The 25,634-nt window shown below is 39.1% G+C and overlaps 1 protein-coding gene across 1 annotated transcript in view; it reads left to right on the plus strand.

Moving 5' to 3' along the window:
- FBN2 (fibrillin 2) overlaps window positions 1-25,634 on the plus strand; it is a 140,531-nt gene that overhangs the window by 95,715 nt on the left and 19,182 nt on the right. The window contains exons 31-50 of the mRNA XM_081930845.1: window positions 704-829; window positions 2,133-2,255; window positions 5,315-5,437; window positions 5,796-5,921; window positions 6,379-6,501; window positions 7,015-7,137; window positions 8,141-8,302; window positions 9,858-9,926; window positions 11,099-11,224; window positions 12,258-12,383; window positions 13,542-13,694; window positions 14,527-14,595; window positions 14,954-15,079; window positions 17,073-17,198; window positions 17,546-17,671; window positions 17,955-18,071; window positions 19,431-19,559; window positions 20,331-20,450; window positions 22,639-22,764; window positions 23,900-24,052. Coding sequence (XP_081786971.1) covers window positions 704-829; window positions 2,133-2,255; window positions 5,315-5,437; window positions 5,796-5,921; window positions 6,379-6,501; window positions 7,015-7,137; window positions 8,141-8,302; window positions 9,858-9,926; window positions 11,099-11,224; window positions 12,258-12,383; window positions 13,542-13,694; window positions 14,527-14,595; window positions 14,954-15,079; window positions 17,073-17,198; window positions 17,546-17,671; window positions 17,955-18,071; window positions 19,431-19,559; window positions 20,331-20,450; window positions 22,639-22,764; window positions 23,900-24,052 — 2,472 coding nt within the window. The remainder of the gene's footprint in view (window positions 1-703; window positions 830-2,132; window positions 2,256-5,314; window positions 5,438-5,795; window positions 5,922-6,378; window positions 6,502-7,014; window positions 7,138-8,140; window positions 8,303-9,857; window positions 9,927-11,098; window positions 11,225-12,257; window positions 12,384-13,541; window positions 13,695-14,526; window positions 14,596-14,953; window positions 15,080-17,072; window positions 17,199-17,545; window positions 17,672-17,954; window positions 18,072-19,430; window positions 19,560-20,330; window positions 20,451-22,638; window positions 22,765-23,899; window positions 24,053-25,634) is intronic.

A 25,634-nucleotide genomic window follows, 5' to 3' on the forward strand; every position in this document is an offset into this window, starting at 1 on the left:
GATCTGAAAAAGAGATTGGAAAGTGCTCTTTTAAGAATCTCAGAAGTTAACTTCTGAGCTAAACTCTGGTGTCATCCTCTTTGATGATAACCAAGGGGGGGGGGGGAAACTAAATTCCTTGGAGAATACCATTCAGAATATCACACCAGTTAAAATATGGCACACATTGTTCCTATTTCAGCTGTTGTGTTTTTGCAGAATAGAAACTTCCTCCTGGCCCAACCAGACATATTCAGAATCTATACCTTCCCTAATAAATATTCATAAGTCTGCAAGGAAGGGCAATTCACACTTTGGGAATCTTGAAAACTAAGGGCTAGTTCATGGATGATGGAGAATATATTAATGTAATAAATGTAATAAATGTAATAAAAGTAATAGACTTTTTAAAGAAAAATAGCTGAAATAATTCTGATTTATTTTCCGAAAACCGATTTAAATTTTAGCAACTATCAGGTCTTACGCTTCAGTAATACTTTTATTCATGTATATCTTTTTGCTACACTGAGGTGTCTCATTTTCTCATTGGTTCCTATCTTGTTGCTTCATACAATGATATGATCTAGTTGAAAAATGTAAGATAAAAATAATATATAATTCTTGGTATATTTAGTACGTTCATTTTATAAGATCATTTATTTTGAGTGACTTGACTAACAAAGAACAAGTTTTCAGTTACTAACTAAGCTATATTAACTTATAGATGTGAACGAGTGTGACCTGAATTCCAACATCTGTATGTTTGGAGAGTGTGAGAACACCAAGGGGTCCTTCATTTGTCATTGCCAGCTGGGTTACTCTGTCAAGAAGGGAACCACAGGATGTACAGGTATGATATACTTCGCAGCTTCCTTGAGAATCAAATAGTTGTGGCATACTTCTTTGTAGGTAAAGGTAACATTAAAGGAACCCTGGATGGTTAAGTCCAGTCAAAGGTGACTATGGTGTTGCGGTGCTCATCTCGCTTTCAGGCCAAGGGAGCCAGCATTTGTCCACAAAAAGTTTTCCAGGTCATTTGGCCAGCATGACTAAACTGCTTCTGGCGCAACAGAACACCATGACAGAAACCAGAACACACGGAAACACTGTTTACCTTCCCGCTGTAGCGGTACCTATTTATCTACCTGTACTGGTGTGCTTTCGAACTGCTAGGTTGGCGGGAGCTGGGACAGAGCAATGGGAGCTCACCCCATCGCAGGGATTTGAACCGCCGACCTTCCAATCAGCAAGCCCAAGAGGCTCAGTGGTTTAGACCACAGCACCACCTGCTCCCCCTACCTCTTTGTACATGCACATATCTAATTGTGGGGAAGCAGTCCTGCAGAGCAAAACTCAGAACTGCAGTTACTTTTGAGTTTAGTATGCTGCTTTTAAATTTTTTTTAGCTTTTAGTACCATTTTATCAAGTACCACTGCTTTTGTGCTCCTGCCGAGGTCCCATTGAAATGCTTGGCATATTGCAACCATTATTTTTGAAGTATTTAAGGCTGCAAACCTATACATACTTAGCTGGAAGCCCCAAACAACACAGTGAAGCTTACTGCTCAGGAAACATGCATGGGATTGTACTGTATGCATCAGGGCTTTTAGATAATTAAACAATCTATGCCCTTTTCAATTGGGGGGTGGGAGGTTATTGTTTTTGTTTGTTATTATGATACACATTTTTGTGTTTTTATACTGTAATCTACCTTGTGATCTTTGGTTAACGTGCAGTACAGAAATTTAATTAATTACAACAACAAGAACAAGATTTAACCATTATAATTCTGAATTCTTTTAGAATATCATTGTGAATTACAGTTATCTGGTTCACATATGTCAAGCCAAACCTTGGTTTAGTAAGATTGTGCAAACGTGGACTCCTAGAGAGGACATCACAACCACTTTCCTCCTTTTTTTGCTGCACTACACTATGCTAAGGCTTGTGTCATCTGAACCAAGACTCCTGGTTATGCCCTCTCTTCATTAACCATGAACCAAGGATTACAGATAATTCCTAAAATCAGATTCTGCCCTAATAAGATCAGTGTGAAAAAAAAATACTGGATGTATTACATTGACACTGTTTCCAAGTTTATGAAGATATCTGTTATTCTCAATTAAACTTTTTAATGTGCAACTTCTCTTAGATGTGGATGAATGTGAGATTGGCGCCCATAACTGTGACCTGCATGCCTCATGTGTCAATGTCCCAGGAAGCTTCAGGTGTAGCTGTAAAGAAGGATGGATTGGAAATGGAATTAAGTGTATTGGTGAGTAGAGATGAATTGATACAGCTGACAAGATGGTAGGCCTAAGTTACTTGGTTATTTTTAGAATCATTGGGTAGGTTGACTGGAGTGGGGATGGCTGAAGTAGCTATGGAAATGTTTCACCCAGAAACAGAAGGCGGCATTTTTGATTCTTCAGGCTTCTCTTCCTATTTGGGTCAGAAATGGGGCCAGTTTTGCTGGTTGACTCCTTCATGGAAGAGAGTATCTGTCTCCCATAGAGCTCTTAGTTTATTTTAAAACACTTTTTTGTTAACTCCTCACCTTCTCTTTCTTGCCTAGCTGTCCTAGGTAAGAATGGGATTCTAAATTGTCTAGGGAATGAGAGCTCCAAAACTTTCCACACTATTGATATGGATATTCCACTCCTGCTTTCTCCTCCCATACATTCTCCTCCTTGCTGAGTTGCCAGGTTCTTTCAGTAGGACCATCCAGCCTAGCTAGAGCCAAGGTGATATATTGTTTTGTTAATATTCTCGCCTGGAGAATATTATGTTCAACTACAGATTCCAATAATAGATGTGCCATTGGGCACTTGGGTGAGAGATGTCATGAAGGAAACCCGAAAGATCCCTGTGATAAAAATGGAGAAGCCACACGGAGGCATGTTCAGTGTTGTTGTGTTCATCAGTCACCAACTCCATCTCTGCAATGTTGACCCTCCTGACCGACTTGCCTCTTTGGAATCGGTTTCTAAGAATCTGAAGAGTAGACCGAAAAGGTTCTTCTTATCAGCCACTGTCCTAGCAGACTCTATTATAGCCTCTAATGTCAGAAACAGAAGGAATGTGTAATTAACACGGCATGAATCTAGCCATAAGTGGTGCTTGATTGTCACACTATTTTCTGGCACCAGGTTCTTCGGTGGTGCCAGTGGAAACCACAAGTAAAAGAAAGCTGTCCAAACTGCCAAATGAGAGGATGGAAATTCCCAAGTCCTATTAGTCCTTTTGGGACTTGCCAGCATCTCAGTACCACTTGGGAATCTACCAGCTATAAGACTCAATAACCACATTCCATATATTCCAACTGAAATTCCTCACTGACCTCCCCTGGAAGCTGTTCATCATCCAAGGTTGAAAGCAAACAGTGTTCTAGCAGGAGATAGGCTGCCCCATTGCCATTATGCTGTAATTGTCTGTCTCGTGTGGTTAGTGCCTCAGTGGAAACAAGACCACACTGATCTATAGTGTGAGAAAGACAATATGAATAGGATATGTGCTGGAGTATTCCATGGGCCTAAAAGACAACTTCGTGGTCCCAACAAAATCCAAATTTGTAGAGAAACTCCTGAAGCAAAATCTCCCCCTAATCTCCCACCTCAGGATTATTTTGGTGATTTTCATAGAGGGTGTCCCTTAATCAACTTAATCCACACCTTGTCCCTGCTTCTTAACTGGATAGGAGGGGCACTTTTGAAGTACAGTGGTACCTCGAGTTACGAACTTAATTCATTCCGGAGGTCCGTTCTTATCCTGAAACTGTTCTTTACTAGAGGCATGCTTTCGCTAATGGGGCCTCTTGCTGCCGCTGCACCACCAGCACACGATTTCTGTTCTCATCCTGAGGCAAAGTTCTCAACTCGAGGTAACTCTTCCAGGTTAGCGGAGTTTGTAACCTGAAGCGTTTGTAACCTGAGGTGTTTATAACTTGAGGCACCACTGTATTGAGAATACTACCTTCTTCCCTAAGAGAGAGAAATTTCTGATAAGAAATTTCCCTTCTTTCTAGAATGCCTCAGTCTATTATAATTCCATGTTTGTGAACATTTTTCTGTGAAGTCTACAAAGAAAGTAAAGCCATTTTCTTTTCATGATTTCTTACTGTTGACAGGAGATTGATAACATTGTTAGAGATGGCCTTTGATGACAATTGTGAAATCCAATCACTTATAGAGCAGAATATTAGTTAAATACTTACCCACCCAGTTGATGTTTAAAATGTAATATTTATAAATGAAATGGAAGAAACAAAATAATTTTATGGTTTCATGTCATTGAAAGGTTATGAGAAAGCAAGTTTGAAGTTACCGCTTTGGGCAAATTTAAGCTAAACTTGCAGCTTGCAGTCAGAGTTAATTAGTTCAAAACAATATATTTGAGATTAATTCCTACCCTCCCTCCCACTGGTTCTTGGCACTCTTTGCCCCTTAACAATTGCCAAGTCACAATGTTGCAGTGATAACTGAAGCCAAATCTGGCTGAAATATCCTAGCAAGGTCTAGATTTAGACCTAGTAACCCTATGCCCCCTTGGCTCCCTTGTCCACAGCCCTCCAAACTCCTCTACCCATAATGGATCCTGGAGGTTATGTGCTCTGCTCTCCTCATCTATACTGCCCTTCTCATGTGACCTGTTGAGCCTCCTTCATCATCTCCTGTGTACTATGCCTGCCAGCCTCCCCACTCCTGTAGGAGTGCTGAACTTGTCCACTTTCTTTCTCTTGGTAAGCACCAGCATACATGCATCAATGTGGTGTTTGGAAGGAGAAGAGTCCCTTTCATTTATGGTTGAAAAAATAGTTCTGCCTTAGGCAGCCATCTAGAATCATACAGCAATAAAGTCATGCCTTGGATTAATGAATTGGCATATATATATTCTTATTATGATAACCATTATAACAGAGGCATGCAATATAAATGAAAAAGTGTTTAAACAAAATTGGTAAAGTATTTAAAATGTTCCACTAACGCTGAACATAGCAATAGGCAGATCAGTTTCTGAAGCTACCTTCATTTTGAGTCAGACATTGATCCATCTCAGCCCTAAATTGTTTATTTTGTCTGGCAAGTGGCTCTCTAGCAGAAGTCTTTTCCATAACTTACTACCTGATACGTTTAGCAGGAGATGGCTGGGTTTGGACCTGGGGACTTTTGCATGCAGAGCACCAGCTCCTTCACTGAGCTGTGACCCATGATGGCTGAGAGCCAGTTCTGACACTCTTTGAACCAATTGTGCAAGCAGGCTACTCCTGTGGAGATCCCTGTTTCTGTGAACATGTGCATCCTTTTTCTAGTTCCTTTGTGTGTGTTTTTCTGGCAGATCTTGATGAATGTTCTAACGGAACACACCAGTGTAGTGTAAATGCGCAGTGTGTGAATGCTCCTGGATCATATCGCTGTACCTGTGCGGAAGGATTTACTGGAGATGGATTCACTTGTTCTGGTAAGAGAGATTTAAGAGAGTTTAAGGAAATCATTTTATCTGCTTGTTTCCTTTAGAAGCAGAATTCAGAGCTCCAGCAACACTGAGAACAGGTCCCCGCCCCCCCGTGCTTAGTTTTCTGCATACCTGTAGCATTTACACCCAAGCTACTCTATCATGGATAAAGCTAGCATTTCCACTAATGGGCTTTAAATATCAAACAGTAATATCACTGCTCATTTTCAACTAAGGTGGAAGCACCAATTTTGCTTTATGTCAAGTAATACTTAACAAAATTATCTAGATATGTTTATAAGGGACATTTGCTGGCCAAATCCCTTTTGCTACATTGAGCATCAAACTTAATTATATTCAACAGATATTGATGAATGTGCAGAAAATATTAATCTATGTGAAAATGGACAATGCCTGAATATTCCTGGTGGATATCGTTGTGAGTGTGAGATGGGTTTCACTCCAGCTTCAGACAGCAGATCTTGCCAAGGTAACACACCACTATTCCATTTGCATTTTCAGGGTTTGGATTGTATGCCAGGAGGGAAACCACAAGAAGCATTGAAAAGAACATTCAAGCACAAGCTTTGCATAGCAAATACATTTTTCTAATCAAGAATTACTATGCTGTGCCAGCTCTGATAAAAGCTGCCTTAATTTTTAAAGACTTTGCATGGCCTTTGACCAAAAACCTTGCAGCTAAATTTGGACTCATCTTCCTTGTATCAGTTACTAAAAAACATGTAGAAAACTACTGCATTCAAATGTTTCTTATTGTAGAATGTGATGAGGGTACGCAACTGCATGCTTGTTCGCTCCCAATAAAACCACACAAGCACAGATTACATTTTCAAATGCACATTTGCATTCGATGACAAATTATTCAGAATATGTACAATATTGATGTGTGGGTAACTAATTTTGATATATATATACTATCCTTTCAGATATTGATGAATGCGCCTTCCAGAATATCTGTGTGTTTGGTACTTGCAATAACTTGCCAGGAATGTTTCACTGCATTTGTGATGATGGCTATGAGCTGGATAGAACTGGAGGAAATTGTACAGGTAAACACATCACACTTGAAGAATGTAGTAGTAGAAGAATGAGATTTTGTTAAATAAATGTTTACATTTTTGGCTTTCTTTAATGGCAGCCAGAATGTTGGTGGCTGTGAACTGGAAGTGTAAAAACGTATTCATTGGTTTAGGAGAATTTCAGAAATATCCCTTTGTGGTTAAACAGATACATTTTAGGAAGTGCAGATAAGTACAAACAATTGATGGAGAAGTTTGATGAAAACTGGCATTCATTCATTCATTATGAAATGAGAATGCCAAACCTTTAGCCTCTTTTCTTGAATTAAAATAGTGATGATGATGATTATTATTAATAATAATAATACTTAATTAATAATAATACTGCCCTACACCCGGGGGTCTCAGGGCAGTTCACAGAATAAAATCAAGATATAAAACCACAAAATACACAATAAAAGTAAAAGCAACATCCCAATAGTCCCCCCAATAGCTAAACATAAATTTTAAATTTTCCTCTTTTTCTTCTTCTTGCTGCCTTAGACATTGATGAGTGTGCAGATCCTATCAACTGTGTTAATGGTTTCTGTGTGAACACGCCTGGAAGATATGAGTGCAACTGTCCTCCAGATTTCCAGCTGAACCCAACAGGAGTTGGTTGTGTTGGTAAGAATATTAAATAAATAAGCAGAAAGGTTAAAGGATTCCATATGAAACAATATTGATTCATTACTTAAATACAGTGGAACAAATTCTGGAGAAATGTACTTCCCACTCATATCACATGAACTGTGCAAAAAAAAACCAAACCAGGATAGATGCTGATTTCAAAATCCCAACTGTAAATGGATTCATGATGAATTAATAATTTTATAACAAATATAATACAATTTTTTGTTTCTTTACCGTGTCCCATTAAGGTCAGTAAGGTTTTATTTCTACATACGATCTTCAGCAGGCTCTTATTTTCTGCTATGCCAAGAACTGCGTCAATATATTGGATTGAAAATTAATAAAAAATATTTACAAAAAAAGAACTGCCTCAATAAAAGACAAGATTGGGTAGTGTGGCAATGCACCTAATTATCCCCTATTGATTATATGATGCAAAGATCATTCTCATGCTAGTCTAACTGGCCAACATCTTTGAATTAGGGAAGGACATTTCTTCAATTGGCAATGTCCCTTGCAAAAATGGCGATTGCTTTCCCCTGAGACTTGCGGTTTTGCTCATTTATCTGAGTCCTTTGTGCTTACTTGCTCCCTAAACACCTATTTCCCGTGTACTTTTCTCTCATCGTGGCAAACTAGGAATTAGATTCTATCAGGTGATCTTTGAGGAAGTGGGTCTGAGTGTTCCTGCCTTCTGGTGAGACGAGGAGAGCTGAGCTAAAAGACATTTTGGACCTCTTCCAAGTCTTACTCTGTTATTTTGTGATCTTGTTACGCTGACAGACCCTTGGCAGTCAGTTATGACTTGCTTTACCCATTTCCCCCTTAGATCATTTAAGAACTTTTCTGGTGTGGTAGCTTCACATTTAGGTCAAAGCTGAGAAAAATTACTGAAGTTAATGTAAGATTATGAGGTTTACTACTGAAAGCATTCATGATGCATGTTTCACATGACTGTGGCTGGTGGGCACAACTGTTTTCCATTCATTCTCCACAGATAATCGAGTTGGCAACTGTTACCTGAAATATGGACCAAGAGGGGATGGAAGTTTATCCTGCAACACGGAAATTGGTGTTGGAGTCAGTCGCTCCTCTTGCTGCTGCTCTCTGGGAAAGGCCTGGGGAAATCCCTGCGAGACCTGTCCGCCTGTAAATAGCAGTAAGGAAATGACTCTCTTAGACGCAAGGACGAAAAGAAAAACTACTAACAGTATATCATAAGGAGTGAAAACCATTTCATGTGGTTGCGTTTTATACATGACCAGGCGGCGACAGCCCAAGCCCCCAGGGATCATAAGGAAGGAATAAAAACTGACAACATTATATGGAATTAAAATTGGGCCACAACTTTATTAAACTTCTGAATGTAGGAAGACCTTGGCTTAGGCCTTGGGCGTGTGTCCCTCCCAGCCCCCCAGCCGGGGGGAACTGGGTCTCATCAGGGTAAATGCGATATGGGGGTGCTCTCTGAGACGTAAATGTAGCAGGCAGCCTAGCCCATATCACCGCACGCAGGGTAGTTCACTGACGACCTTTCAGTGTATGGCCAGGGACACCCATTATATAACCCCTTTAAGAGGGGGACCCTTGAATCACCGCCACAGGGGGGTGAGTCACCACTTCATGCCCCCCCCCAATATAGGGAAGAAAAGACTAAAGGATTCCACCCAAGACCATAACCGCCAAAGTTGTGACGAATTGCTTCGGGGAAGACAAAACCTGCCAATGCAGGAAAATTTCTTCCCGGTCCTTCAACAGCAACCAGTCAAAGACCACCCGCTAAACAGGAAGAAGATGTTAACCTGCACACAAGAAACATGAAACAATGGAAGTGTAGGGAGGGTGAATCTCCAGAGCTGACTGCCTAGCTATTGTCGGCTCCACCCCCTATTTATAAATGGGGCTGGCCCCACCTCCCAGCAAGAAACTTGATTACTGAGGCTGGGTGTGAACCTCCAAAAAGTAACACGGAGAGGCAAGCCAGCCCCTGTTTGCCAGTAAGCTCCCTGGGAACTGTAGCACCACGCGCGAACCTGCAAAGGGCACCCACAATGTAAAGTGTGAGTGCTCATTAAATGGAAAATCATGCCTAGGTTCTCAGATGTGATCCATAAGCCTTGAGTGCAGGAATCAAGGATCCCAGCTTTGCTTGTGACAACACATGATGGCCTTAACCTAAGTACCTTGTTAACCTAAGTATCCTTTTTCCTGTGTGTAAAATTGAAAGCATGTTTAGGAACACTAATATAAAGTGTTTTGCCATGTATTTAGTGGGAGTTTAGAACAACTGTTGTTCCAAAGCATCTGCAAAAGACACCAAAGAATTATTAGTAATTATAATCTTCCTTCAAATGTATTCACTTCAGGTACATGGTATGGACACATTGAAAATATTTGTTTTCCATATTGTGATTTGGTGGGAAAACAGCTGCATGGACATAAAGTATGTATGGATTGTAAGAGTCCGAAAGGACGCTACACTGAATGGGGTCCCTATGTGCTGCTTTCCAGACAGAGTTATTATAAATCTGTGTGATTTGTTGTGGGGTCAAGAATAGGGGCCTTGACAGTCAAAACACAGTTCCTATTAAGATGATTAATTTCATGAGCTGTGAACAGGACTATGCAAAAGAAAAACAACAACTGAAGCCATCTGTGTATTAATCTTCCCACAGCCTTTTCTTTAATTCTTGCTTGTGTTCTTTTCTCTGTAGGTGAATATAATACTCTCTGTCCAGGGGGTGAGGGTTTCAGACCAAATCCTATCACTATTATTCTAGAAGGTAAGTCCTTCCTTCCTTCCTTTCTTCCGTCCTTCCTTCCTTTTCTTTTTACAACAAATTTTTATTGGTTTTTAAACAAATACAAAAACAAGAACCATTAAACCCTTTTATTTAATGTCTCACTGTGTTTTTAATTACATTGGAAGCTGCCAGGCAACCCAGTCAGTTGGGTGGGGTAATAATAAAAAAAATAAAATATCAACAACAACAACAATGTATATATATATAATGGTGTTTGTTGTATTCATTGACTTTAGACATAAACTTACACATTCAGTGTCCCAATATGTCACTCAACATGACCGCTCCACTGAGAAGGCTGAGTGAGTGGTATAACAGGGTCTTGATTTCGGTCATTAACATTGTTAAAGAAGTTAATTCTTTTAAAATAACCACTATAGCTTTTTATGGCTTAAACAAGAGTCAAGTTTTGTAAGATGTCTATAATGGGGAGGTAGTGAAATCTGTTAGTTACATAGAAGAAACTAAAATGTATGCATTTTGTCAGCTTTGTTTTAAAGTGCTGGCCATTTCAAGCATAAATACTTCTTAATGGCAACAATCCAGATCCTCACGTTCACCTGAGTTTTTCCATCTGTTAAGAGCTTCCCAGCAATCTGCAAATTTCTTTATAAACTTTGAGTTCCTAAATTGTTTTGGATTTTGGCAGCTTTACTGCTAAAGGGAAAATGTAATGTGTGGTGTTCCTTTATCAGCTGCCTTAATCTTATTCATTTGGCTCATTCTGAGTCTGTTAGTTGTGTCTAGTATCACCCTATCAAAAAATTAATTGGAAGCATGACTCAGACTGTTTTACAGCTGATCTTTTAAGCTTTCAGCATGCATTCAATGTACCAAAAAGTGATAATTACAGGGCATATGTTCCTAGGTGATAAAATATGATGCAACCTGGTCATGATTGAGCACAGTATTTGAAGACCCATTGTCTTTTTTCGGAAGACTTTAATTTATATTGCGATCCTTCATACTGCAGTTAGTGGGAGTTAATTGTACTTTGGCTGGCTCATACTTTTATCAGATCTTTTTCATAAAACGCTGAGCAGATTTATAAACAAAAACAGGCAAAAGTCATTCTCTGCTAGCCATCTATGCAAGTAGTCTGCTACAGTCTTTCATCAGCCAAAAAAACATGCCTTTCTCTCTTAACACAGACATTGATGAATGCCAAGAGCTGCCTGGCCTCTGCCAAGGTGGAAACTGCATCAATACCTTTGGCAGCTTCCAGTGTGAATGTCCCCATGGGTACTACCTCAGTGAAGAAACTCGTATCTGTGAAGGTAAAAATTCTTATCTTTTCTCATAATGGAGCATCCATTTCTTCTCAAACAATATTCTTCCCTGCAGACATTTCTCCCCACACCCCTCACCCGAAAGCATGCAGATAAAATGCAGATGCTAGATCTAAAGTTGTAGATTTTTAGGATTCGAAACTTACATTTACACATTCAGTTATCAAGTTTTTCAGTTAGTATTTTATATCCATTATATTAAGACAATTTCCCAGGGTAATAATGAATATGCACACTACTTTCTAATTGGTACTATTTAGGGTCAAACTTGATGTCATGATACAGGCCATTTTGATTTCTCTTTTCTTTTTAAACTAATGACTTTAGTGGATTAGGACTATAACTTGAATCCCACATACTTTCTCAAGATATTGTTTGCCCCACATCTGCTTTTTGCTGCAAGTAACATCTTCATAGACGAATTACAGCTTCAGATGTTACTTGTTGTAACAAAGCTTTTCATGGTTGAGTAACAGCTTCAGGTGGGTGATATTTTCAGTGGGAAAGCAGTACAGTGGTCCCTTGGTTCCTGAACGGCTTAGTTGCCGAACAAATTGGCTCCCGAATGCTGCAAACCCAGAAGTAAGTGTTCCAGTTTGTGAACATTTTTCGGAAGCCGAATGTCTGACGCAGCTTACACAGCTTCTGATTGAGTGCAGGAAGCTCCTCCAGCCAATTGGAAATCACACCTCGGTTTTCAAATGGTTTTGGTAGTCAAACAGACTCCCGGAATGGATTAAGTTCAAGAACCAAGTATCACTGTACAAGGGTGGGTGAACCCCTACCATGCGCTGCAGTCCTGATGCAGACTGAGAGCCCCATAGCTACTTCAAAAGAGGAGGAAAATCCCAAACACGGGATTCAAAGATGGTGGATTCATTGTTTAACTCTTACCTAACCTCTTTGTCCACAAAGGAGAAATACTTGTTTGGCAATTCAGTTTGGCCTTATATGTTGTTATTTATTGCGTACTTGTTTGTTGTATCTTAATTACTTATTGAGTCTCCTTGCTCTCCCACAGATATTGATGAGTGTGTTGCACATCCTGGCGTCTGCGGTCCTGGGACATGCTACAACACCTTGGGGAACTACACATGCATTTGCCCTCCAGAATACATGCAGGTGAATGGAGGCCACAACTGTATGGGTATGTTACCTTTTATATTTCCACTTCCTACCATGATATTGAGAAGAGTTTGGAGACCAGATGAGTTCCTAAAATTTAGGCCCAGTTTACACTTAACAGCTGTTCCTATGCAGCTTCTTCAGTAGCACATAGGATCTAGAATCCAGGCTCACAGCTGGACAGCATTCACGTGAGGCCTCCATTGGTGTTGGAATGGCTCGGAGGAATATCTGGATTGGTCATAGTCAGTTAAACTAATATTTGTGGAAATGTGCATGGTTATTGAAATAGCTTAAGTCATAGCTTGAGGCTGCATTCCTACATCTGGTCAGAAGATGGCTGTGGGGTCTCTGAATGTGTTTAGGTGCCAGTTTACTAGTGGAGAGGTTAGACAGTAGGATAGCATCTATGCCTCTGGTAAAGCCTCTGGTCCACCAGTTGAAAGTTCTGTGGGTATAGATGTATCCCTAGTGGGGTTCTGGTGGTGGGTGGGTGCCTTGCAGACATTGGGATCTGCAGGATCTAAAGCCCATGACATGTGCTCAAAAAAGGCCAAGAACTATGCTGATTCTAGAGCTTGCATAGTTAATTTCATTGATTTCAATGGGAGATAAATAGGGAGAAAGACAAGAGGGGTGAAAAAGGGCTCCCCACATATCCTGCCCTAGATATATCAAGCTGTCAGGACAAGGGATGTGGTGGTAGGTCTGCCACAGATTCTCCCCACCCCCCAATTCCATAAAACAGCTGTGTAAGTTACTTTTATTGTGTACTAAATATGCTTTCTGGATCTTATAACTCAATCCTGATTATGTCTACTTCAATTAAGCATGCTTATAATGGCTGCTCACCCAGTCCCAGGGTGGGTGGTGGTTGCAGCCTGTCGCAGCCGCCTCTCGGCTCCCGGGGTGTGAAAATGCTTCCTTATGGCAACCAGCTAAAAATGAACCAATTCCCCCATTGTAGTTGGGCAGATCTAGCATCTGCCCCAATCTTCTTGAATAAAACACAGAGAATAGATCCAGCTGCAGTTAATCTGTGTTCCAAAAAAAAAAGTCAGCTGAAGCAGGTATCTACCAGATGTATAGGAAAAAAGAAAGCCAGTGCTCAAGATCCAATTGTTATATGTTTCATACTTTAAAATACCCATTTAAAAGCATGCGATTTCTACATGTACAGATATGAGAAAGAGCTTTTGCTATAGAAGCTACAATGGAACGTCTTGCGACAATGAACTCCCTTTCAATGTGACCAAGAGAATGTGTTGCTGCACCTATAATGTTGGGAAAGCCTGGAACAAACCTTGTGAACCATGTCCAACTCCAGGAACAGGTAAAAACTAGACTTAACAGGGGATGTTGTAAAGACTGTTGAGCCCAAATTAATATTAAGATATGTGCACCCCTTTCTGGCCAGATTCCTAGAGAACCAATACAGCAATATATTATTCAGTTATTTCCTTGGCGGTCAATTTAAGCTGTTGAGCTGTTATACCTCCCAACAACCTAGTGAATAAATGTAGGTATCAGGGATATTAAAAATATTAGTTTCATTTGTTTCAGTTTCCTGGCTTTTTTCCAGTTAGTTGAAAGTGCATGTGATAAACAGTTACCTGTATATTTCTTTCAGTGCTTTCTTAAAAGAAAACACTGGAAGAAAGATACAGGCAACTGTTTTTTTATCACATAGGATAAAACTTACGAAAACCCAATAGCTGAGATATATTAGTCTATCTCTTCGATAACAATAGGAAAACAAAGCAGTGCAGTATTCCTTTGATCAGTACGGAAAGAGGAAATAAGAACTGAAAATAACATTTTTCCTTCCCCAGAAGTATTCTAATCCAATGTCCTTCCTGTCACTGATCAAAATGGGAAGAGAGAAGAGCTCAAAGTCCATTATTTGTACATCAAAATTACTAATCCTATATAATTCCACATTGGGGGTTTTCTTCGTCAGTGCTGTCTTTCAGTTTCTAAGTTCTATCAACATTAAAGCTAATACGTGGATTAAATAACGTATTTGATTATGGCTGCATTGTGTGTGGGAGGGGATCCTCTTATTCAATAAAATGGATTACTGCTTTTTGAAAATGGATTGTTTGTCCAAGAGTTATTTTTCTATTCAGCCTCCTTGATTCCACCCCACTTTCTTTCCTTTTAAGTTGAATTCAAGTCAATATGTGGAAATATTCCTGGCTTCACATTCGACATCCACACTGGCAAAGCTGTTGGTGAGTTTTTAAAGCTATGTTCAGATTAATGAATGCAGCATGAATCTGAAAACTAAAGGCGTTTTTCCCTCCCACCCACCCCTTTTTATTTATTTATAAGATGTGTGAGAAACTAACATGACAGGGAAGAAGTTTCAGCTTTTTATGTATAAATTCCCCTATATGGATTTTTCCTTTATACAAAAACCATTAATTAAAATTAAAATTGAATTGCTATATTCAATTTGCAGTATTATATTTCTAGGTATATTTTATTACCGCTTTATTTTCCTTATTTCATGCACTATGAGAAACTATGAGAAAAAGCAGGGCTTGCTATTGCATTTGACTAATGAATATTGGTTTTGTTTTCTTTTAGATATTGATGAATGTAAAGAGATCCCAGGGATTTGTGCCAATGGTGTTTGCATTAACCAGATTGGCAGCTTCCGCTGCGAATGCCCAACAGGATTCAGCTACAATGATTTGCTCTTGGTCTGTGAAGGTGATGTAAATCGTATTGTCTATGGTTTATCCTCATGGCAAGATCCTTTTCAGCAACGGTCTCCGCTCCTACTTTACTGCAGCTCATGGGGGGGGGGGATACACCTAGAAATCACACCTGCCTCCAGTTCAGGCTCATGATCAAAGAGGAACTGATTGTACTGACTGAGTCCTACACAATGGCCTAACCTGGCTGTATGGACCAGCAGAGAGGAAGTGCAAGCTAACATACCATGCACATGTCTACTATGCAACTGTCTGTGATCTGCTCCAGTAAATTAGAGTCATGTGGATATATCTTCAAAATAGAGCAGCAGTTATTTTTAATAATAATATTTAATAATAATAATAATAATAATAATAATAATAATAATAATAATAATTTATTTATATCCCACCCTCCCCAGCCAAAGATGGGCTCAGAGCAGCTAACAACAGTAAAAATAGCACAGTTTACATAAAATCACAGTCAATTAATTGAAATACATTCTAAAATCAATTCATTCTAAAATCAATTCAAAATCAAATTAATGGCAACCATTCGGTTAGAGTTCTATGAGGATTACAGAAGGAGGGGGTCAGACTGTGCCTTGGCCAAAGGCCTGGTGGAATGGCTCTGTCTTGCAGGCCCTGCAGAAAGATGTCAAGTCCCGCAGGGCCCTAGTCTCTTGTGACAGAGCGTTCCACTAAGTCGGGGCCGCGGCCGAAAAAGCCCTGGCTCTGGTTGAGGCCAGCCTAACCTCCCAGTGGCTCGGGATCTCCAAGAGGTTTTTATTTGAAGACCGTAAGGTCCTCCGTGGGACATACCAGGTCCCGTAGGTACAAGGGTCCTAGGCCGTGAAGGGCTTTAAAAGTTAAAACCAGCATCTTAAATCTGATCCTGTACTCTACTGGGAGCCAGTGCAGCTGGTATTAGAAAAGTGTAGAAAAAAGTGACTAATGAAAAGGTGTAGAAGACATTTGTCTTTGAAAAGGCAAAGCTGCGCATCAGTTGATTCCTGACCTAGGTTTTGAAACTATTATCAGTAATTCCATAAAGTGTTTGAACCATAATCATTAGTTGCCCTTTGTTCCATGAATATAAGTATTTCTCTTTAAATCCATGTATTGTCTGGTCTCACAGGATTGTATTTATCTTCCTGGCAGATTTCTTAGAGAAAGGGAGGCAGGAACATTATTCAAAGCATTTGCTCTGTGTGTACAATGTGCCACATTTCTGCTGTTTGTAGCAGAAGAATTTGTTAAATGCTCTGATGAAAAATGTTCTGGAGTGGAATGGTTGTGGGATACAGAGTGTGCTTGGGTTCCTCCTCTACTTTTTAGTTTCTGTCAGTCTTCTTCTACCTGTTTGGCAGGAATCCTATCTTTCCTCTTCCTTAGATCAGTGTTTTTCAACCACTGTTCCGCGGCACACTAGTGTGCCGCGAGATGTTGCCTGGTGTGCCGTGGGAAAATTTGAAAAATTCAAAAGATTTAAAAATAAAGTATTTTATAATTTTTCATATTTCTGTTTACTTACTATTTCATAATAAAGTAATTATAAAATACTTTCTTTGTGTTTATTTGATTCCTATTCAAGAGAATTATTTTATATATAGTCAATATAGGCACAGAGTTAATTTTTTTAACATTTTCTAATGGTGGTGTGCCTCGTGATTTTTTTCATGAAACAAGTGTGCCTTTGCCCAAAAAAGGTTGAAAAACACTGTCTTAGAGGATATTAAACAAAGGCATCTTCAATAATGTACTGGTCACTACTTCAAATGGATGAACACAAAGATAAGGGATATAAGCACATTTAAGTTCCATTGATTTCAGTTGGTATGTTAAGATTGTGTTGAAAATTCTCTAATTGAAGTAAGTGGGATTTGAAAGTGCTTTAACATTAGCTGAATTATGCCCACTGCAATGTAGAGCACAAAAAGTATCTGAATACCTCAAAGAGATGAAGGACACCTATACTGACATTTGACTAAGAATTATTGATCTTGCAGATATTGATGAATGCAGCAACGGTGACAATCTCTGTCAACGAAATGCAGATTGTATTAACAGCCCTGGTAGTTACCGCTGCGAATGTGCTTCAGGTTTCAAACTTTCACCCAATGGTGCCTGTGTTGGTAAGAAAGAACTTGTATTCACTATTTTGCTTAAGTCTTCTTTTATATGGATATTCCCTCTAGAAGATTGGCAGTTTTCCTGTTCTGAATTTGCTTTTTTTTCTTTTCTTTGCACACTTACAATTATGTTGCTTCCCTGACTTTCATGTCATGTCTAGCAGTATCTGACTTTAACACGAACAGACAAATAGTAGGCTTTTTGTGCTACGACTTTCTTTATGAAATGGACATTTTGAGTTCACCTTCAGTAATCATTAGCAGATTGTAAAATGTGAGTAATGAATGAGCAATAACAAAACCACAAATCAATAATGTATACCATGTGTTTTGTGTAATTTTTGTTATAGATCGCAATGAATGCCAGGAAATTCCTAATGTATGTAGTCATGGCACATGTGTGGATAAAGAGGGAACTTACCATTGCATCTGTCAAAATGGCTTTAAGGCATCCCATGACCAAACTATGTGTATGGGTATGTTGAGAGAATGTTATCCATGTAAAAACGTGAATTAGAAAATCTAGAACAGCTTAATTAATTGACATTTTGGTGAGTGATGGTTGGGTTGATACTGTTATATTTATTTCAGATGAATATAAGTTATGTGTTGTCAGATAAATGCGGTGATTGCATTTATTATATCATTGCAAAAGTTTGAAATATAAAAAGGGGAGGGTGAAAATAAGCCAGTGTTTAAGGTTTCCCGAGATGATTCTACAAATAATAATTCCTTTGTATTAATGCCTTTTCTCTGCAGATGTTGATGAATGTGAAAGACATCCTTGTGGAAATGGAACGTGTAAAAACACAGTTGGCTCATATAATTGTCTATGTTATCCAGGATTTGAGCTTACACATAATAATGACTGTATGGGTAAGAGAATCAAAAGAAAACTACACTTTTTCATTTAGGAAGAGGGTTGGTGCAAGAAGTTCAAATAAAAAATGAAAATTTCTGAATTTTAACAGACAAATCTATTTAAGGTCTGTACTCTGTTGTGGAACTAATTTTGAAAAAAAAGTATTATACTATTTCAGCTTCAAACACCTTTTTTGACCTTTCAAGTAGCTGCAGGAACTAGATCAGGACCACAACTTTGGGAAGACAGAATTACATATGAGCAAGAAGTCATCTTTTCCACTGAAAATTAGGGTTTCAGAATGCTCAGCAGGGGATGAATTTTGAGAATTTGGGAGAGGGATCATGCAGTTTTCAGTTGTAAGCGAAGGAGATCCCCAGGGAAAGAAGGGGCAGCAGTGGCTTTTTCCCTTTCATTCATTCATTTAAAATGTAGTTGCTGCTGCTGCAAGTGGCAGCAGAGTTGCTATTGGTATTCCTATCCTCCCTTGGAATGACACTATGTTGTCATGTAGCATCATCCTAGGGCTATGTTGGTGTGGAACTGCAGTTTCTACTCACTGGGCCACCAACAGCAGCACTGTGGCTGTTTGTGGTGGCAGAAAATTAAACTGGATAGGAAAAGACTGCTAGTAGGTCATTCCATATCAAGTGATCCAACATTTTAAACTCATGTCATCCTATTTTCTTTATATTTTGTACACTTGTTGAATGATCAAAACTAAGTTAGAATCTAAAATTTTAATTTTTTATCTCATCCCGTTATGAGGTGTTTCATGAGAGTTTGAGATTTTAAAAAATTGACAATTTCGGCCTTGCCGGACTACACAATAAACATAAAAGCTCAGCCCAGAACTGAGATACGTCAAAACTAAAAACACCAGTCTCTTCAGAACTTCATGGGCTTTAATGTGATATGTCACATGATGGATTTACTTTAAATTTTAAATTTGTTACAAAATTGAAACCTTTAAAAAGTGATTAAAAATTAATATGATTTTAAAATTCCAAAAAATTGTATTGGTTATTTAATATTTCTAAGAGCTACCTCCAAAATTCCATCTTGGAATCTCTACGGGATCATATTTTTTAAAAAAATATTTTGTACATACATGTCTGCCTTATTGGGTTCTAGTTAGGATAAATTGGTCTTCTTTGAGTAAAATATAACAGAATAAATCAGACTTCAAACTGTAATATCAGTTACTTCAAGCAATTCTTTAGAAAGTTAATCAAATTAAAAGGTACCTGAAAAGCTAGTTGGGCTTTTCTTTTAAAAATGTGTTGTAGCTTGCAATTATTTCATGATAGAATTAAGGCTTTTTGTTGCCCTTGTTTTGTTAACCATTTTGTTGCTTTTTGTTAACCATTTAGATATTGATGAATGCAGTTCCTTCTTTGGGCAGGTGTGCAGAAATGGGAGGTGTTTCAATGAAATTGGTTCTTTCAAATGTTTATGTCATGAAGGTTATGAACTCACTCCAGATGGCAAGAACTGTATTGGTATGTATGAAAGCAACTACCTAGTGTAAATGTGCATTGATGGAACAGCAATCCTGTGCACACTTATCTGGGATTACATCCCATTGAATACAGTGTGACTTACTTTTGCTAAACATACAATTGTGCTCCTTTTTGAGGTATACGTTTGCACAATCATGTTACAGTGTCTTTCAGTCACATATATCCTAGTGTCTTTCAATTAAAAAAAACTAAAGAAGTTAAAGAAGCCCAACAAAAACACTTCCGGCAGCTATTTATGGATAGCTGTGAACTGCAGCTGAAACACAATCCTATATCAGACAAGTAAGACAGATCCTCTCCCTCTTCTTGGGAAATCTCTGTTCTTCAACCAATTTTGGTTGATACATTGGCCTTATGTGGCTCTTGTATGCTAAACTGAACAGCAGAATTCATTGCAAAGGGGTGAGTAAGGAACTTTTCCCCATCAGCAAGAGCTAGGGGGGGAGTGCTATTGTTTCCATTTGTTATGTATTTTTGTGTTTTTATATTGTAAAATCTGTGATCTTTGGGTGAAGGGTGGTATTATAAATTTTATTATTATCTATTATTATTATTATTATTATTAATAGTAGTAGTAGTAGTTATTTACATATGGGAGCAGGGTTACTTAACACAGCAAAGGACAGACAAAAGTGTGAGAAGGAGGATCAATGATCTTGATCTAGATTCTTCTCTCTTATTGCATACTCAGACTGTAGGTAATCCTTCTAGAATCTCTAACATATTTTGTCTTTTTTCTATTCTTTTGAGATATTAATGAGTGTGTGGTGCTTGCTGGCTCATGCTTCCCTGGTACATGTCAAAACTTGGAAGGATCTTTTAGGTGCATTTGCCCACCAGGCTATGAAGTAAAAAGCGAAAGCTGCATTGGTAATGTTGCATTATATTTTATTTTGAACTTCAATACTAACACAGTAAAGAATAGGTATTTTGGATGTGGTAGAAATAACATGCAAAGATTGTGTCACTCATTTACAAATGTAGCGACTTTCAAGATACGGCATTCTTGTGCTTGTGATGAGAAACAAACTCAAAGTCATGGCATTTCATTAACAGAAATCAGGGGGGAAATATGCTGGTTTGTGATTCGTAAAACCTTTGCTTAACAAACAAACAAATCCACACACCACCACGCCCTGGCGAGTACATAGAGAAAACTTAGCTGAAAATTTGTCTGAAAATACAGGCTGCATTCAGACAGCATTTTATTCTATTTCCCTAAAGTTTCCTTACCTGATAACATTCTCATTTTATGTGATCTTTCACACGAGGTAAATTCCAGTTCTGGAAACCTAGTGGAATTTTGTAGAAGCCATTTCTGTGTTAATTGCTTTCAGGGGAAAAATCCACTTAACCTAGAAAATCACAGGAGCATTTGTGCTGTAATTTCCCCAGTTTTCATGGATTATGCCACTACAGCTCATGTTACCAAATTTGCAGTAGTATTCTAGTATACAGTACCTTCCCACCATTTTCATGTGTGAATCATGAGGGAACAGAATCACTCATGGCGATACGCCTGGTCACATCTACGGTTGTGCTACACCATGTCCACTGGTGGGAATGAAATTTAGCATGCCCTGGCAATATAGCAATCAAAAATAACAAAGCAGGTTATACAGTGGAACAGGAATGTTAGAAACTGGGACAAGAAGCGCTTGCATTATAACCAGAAAAACTAATTCAATAATATCCACATCTGAACGGACCCAGACTCAGAAATATAGTAAATGGTTTCTGTTTTAAGTCTTAACACTCATAGTTATGTGCAACTAAATTCCACACCAAATGCACACCTAGTATGTAAAGGTAATTGAGTTATTTGCATAGCACTTTGATGTTTATTTCAACATCTAAGGAATTTTTGTTTTGATGCAAAATAATATACCAATGTTTTTAGAACGTTAGATGCTTTAGATTTTCATTATATGGGGGGAAAGTAACACACAGCTATCAAATGAGAAAGTGGATCCATGCAAATCACAATGTGTTTCATCAAACTAAGAAACAAAGATATTGGTACCAGACAGCCAATCCTAAATATCTTCAAATTAACCACACAGGAAGTAAATCCCCATGTCTTCTCTGTGCCAAACTAACTGATGTTAGTGGAATTTTTGCCCAGATAAAGATGGAAGGAAAACTTTATGTGTGCTTTCAGTAGTTTTCATAAATCAAGGAACAAAATCTTGCTTAAATATGCTGGACTTTTATCTTGAGCAACACATTTTTTTGGAGATTGTACTTTTGTAACACAGTGCATTTATTAATTTGTTTTCTTGCCAGCTTTTAAATATTTTTGGCAGCTATTGCTAGCAATATTAACTGTTTTTCTTGAGAGCAATCCAAGTCATATTTTCTTTGAAACCTTTCAAAGCATAGCATTTTGGGGCTGCAGTGAATGTCATGTGCAAGACACTGGTTACACTAGCACATAAGACAAAGAGAAATAATGTCTTAGTGCAAATGTGTGGGCTTTTGGCAAGGAGATGGGAAACACTGTGTTTCTTCTCTTAGCATGGCATGATGCGGCAGCTAAGTCAAAGTCAGGTTTAGTGTGTTTTCTGAATTTGGTCTTGTAGTTAAGCACTCTCTTTCCATTAATCATGAGTTGTAGCCAAGGTTGATTCTTGGCTGCAGCTCATGGTTAAGGAAGAGAAGATGCCAACAGCCCCCAACTACGTTATAATGGAACAGGAATAGACAAACCCCTGCCCCACCCCTCAAATACTTGTTTCACTAGTTCTCATACTCACTTTCTTTTTTATGGGCAATTTTTTTTTGCCTTTCCCCAAACTGTTGGGGGAGGGGATGACCAAATATACTGGCACAGCCTTAGAGTAGACTTTATAAAGCAATTGGTGTTTTAAAACAGAACAAACTGGTTTGCTCATTTAAAAATCAATTCTGCCTAATGCACTATTTCCCATCAGCTCTCTGGAAAATACACAAGATGAATACCATTTTGGATTGATGTTGTAATCACATTTTCGTTTTATTTATTTACAATCAAGTTGTGTAAAAATGCTATGAAATGAATAAATAAATGATTTTTCAGACATTGATGAATGCAACGAGGATCCCAACATCTGTCTCTTTGGAGCCTGCACTAATACGCCAGGAGGATTCCAGTGCATCTGTCCTACAGGCTTTGTGATATCTGATAATGGCAGGAGATGTTTTGGTAAGCACAGTGGTTGCAGCAGGCTGTTAACAGTCCGCTCAAATATTCAGAAGGGAGGGCCATTCAGTAAACCTCAGTAAAATTTCAGTAAAATTTGGCTAAGTTGGGCTGTCTCACGTTTATTTATTTAAAGGAGTTCTACCTCACCTTTACACTTAAAAAAATTATCGGGATGGCTAATATGATAATAAAAAGAAAATACAATCATTAACCCATGCAAAAATGAACGTGCAACGCTTGAAATTTAAAACATAACAGAAAGACAAACTTTGGCTCGACCAGTTGCTGTGGGCCCAGTTGCAGCAATAAAAGCAATACAAATACAATTTAAAAAACAGTATGAATATTTAAAGTAATGGATGTTCCATCTACATCTTCAGTCACAAATCCATGCTAAGCCCAGACCAGGCAAAAATGGATTTGAAAGCTTGCCTTGCCTAACACCGGTGCTATTTTTTTTCTTTTCTAGAAAAGAGGTGCAGGAACTCTCCCATTTTTTTCCAGACAACCCTAAGTTGTTGAACTTTTTTTAGGGAGCAAATTGCCCAATTCATCCCAATGGACAAGAGCCCTATGACTTTTAAACAGCCACCTGCAATATTAGACTGAGATTAATTCAACAACAAACAAAATACTACACTGAGCCTACTGGATGCCATGCTTTAAATGTCTTGAGTTTTCCCCACATGGATGAAAGCTGGCTGTACAAAAATCCACAGGCTGACTTAGCACACGTGTGGGATTGTTCAATTGTCAAATAATTCTTGAAGGAGATACAGATGAGAATTAAAAGACGTTATGGGGTAGATGGATGGAGAGGGAATGAAGGATGATGTGGGGTGGGGTGGGTGGGGAAGAAACTGAACTACGCCATTTTTGGATACAAATATTTTCACCACAAAAGTAATTTTTCAGGGGTGGGTGGATCAGAGGTTTCCCAATGCCTAGTATAAGCAGACTGAAAGGGCTTCAGTGCATGGAAAAGGCATTACAAAATAATAATGCCTCCTGCTGATAGAGGTTCAGGCAGGAATTCCCACGCAAGTGAGAAGTGAAACCATTCCTTTGATTTTGATTAACTTACCCAGCTACCCAGTGTCTAAAGTAATTCTGTGGCATTTGCTTTCCCCCCTAGATACGCGACAAAGCTTCTGCTTCACTAACTTTGAGAATGGCAAGTGCTCTGTGCCGAAAGCATTTAACACCACCAAAGCAAAGTGCTGCTGCAGCAAGATGCCAGGAGAAGGATGGGGTGATCCCTGTGAACTTTGTCCTAAGGAAGAAAAAGGTAAAGAAAGAACATGTGCTGGCTTTGTTGTTGTTGTATAGTCGTTTAGTCATGTCCGACTCTTCATGACCCCATGGACCAGAGCATGCCAGGCACTCCTGTCTTCCACTACCTCCCACAGTTTTGTCACTCATGCTGGTAGCTTCGAGAACACTGTCCAACCATCTCGTCCTCTGTCATCCCCTTCTCCTTGTGCCCTCCATCTTTCCCAACACCAAGGTCTTTTCCAGGGAGTCTTCTCTTCTCATGAGGTGGCCAAAGTATTGGAGCCTCAGCTTCAGGATCTGTCCTTTCAGTGAGCACTCAGGGCTGATTTCCTTACGAATGGATAGGTTTGATCTTTTTGCTGTCCATGGGACTCTCAAGAGTCTCCTCCAGCACCATAATTCAGAAGCATCAATTCTGTGCTGACTTTAGGCCTGTGCAATAAATCGCCATACATTTGAATAACAGTATTGGAAATTACATCATGATAAGTGTTGTAACAAGGCAATATACAGGTGAACAAAAGGTGGAGACTCAATGGCTTCCCAGGGGGTGGTACAGCTGTACCCATACCTTAGAGATACTTTGCAGATAATTTGCAGGCACCCAGACTCTTGCTTTGTTTGCTCTCTCCCTCCTCCCTCCTAACCTGTAAGAGATGAGGATCAGCCCTCACACAAACCATCAAACTCTTTCAGTTTCACCAGTATCTTTGCACCTAGAGCTCAGCTAATTATGCAGAGCCTGCTAACAATCCAGGAGGGACCACGCCCATGGCTAGACAATCAAAGTTCCCAGGAAAGTAGAAGTTTAGTTGAACTCAGAGGGGCTTATGCATGCACAGATTCCACTTAGACCTCTGAGTGAGGAAGCAGATGCAACTTGACTAGTAAATCACTCAAACCACTCTTAAATTAGCTGAAAACATATTAAATATGTTATATGGAGGTTTATTTAATATTTTTATTAAATCTACTACTTCCTTACATTTTAAGGCCCTCCACCACTGTGGGGAGGCAAAGCAAGGCCCTCTGCTGCTGCGGGGAAGTGAAGCACTCCCTCCGCCACTGCAGGGAGGTTTGGCAGGACCCTCTGCCACTGCAGATATACCGTATTTTTTGCTCTATAAGACTCACTTTTTCCCTCCTAAAAAGAAAGGGGAAATGTGTGTGCGTCTTATGGAGTGAATGCAGGCTGCGCAGCTATCCCAGAAGCCAGAACAGCAAGAGGGATTGCTGCTTTCACTGCGCAGCGATCCCTCTTGCTGTTCTGGCTTCTGAGATTCAGAATATTTTTTTTCTTGTTTTCCTCCTTCAAAAACTAGGTGCGTCTTATGGTCTAGTGCGTCTTATAGAGCGAAAAATACGGTATATCGAGATATTGTGATGTTTAGCTGGTGATATATCGTGATGTTGAAAACCAGGTATTGACCAGCCCCAGTTGGTTTTCAAGAGGCAGTGGTAAAAAAAGATGGGCATATAGAGCCTCTACTTGTCCAACCAGATCCCTGATCCAATTCCAATAGTTCAGTGGAGCTACTCTAAGTAAGTGGTTTCAGGAAGAAGAAGAAGAAGAAGAAGAAGAAGAAGAAGAAGAA

This window comes from Podarcis melisellensis (assembly GCF_964234715.1).
Source record: "Podarcis melisellensis genome assembly, chromosome: 11".
NCBI lineage: Eukaryota > Metazoa > Chordata > Lepidosauria > Squamata > Lacertidae > Podarcis > Podarcis melisellensis.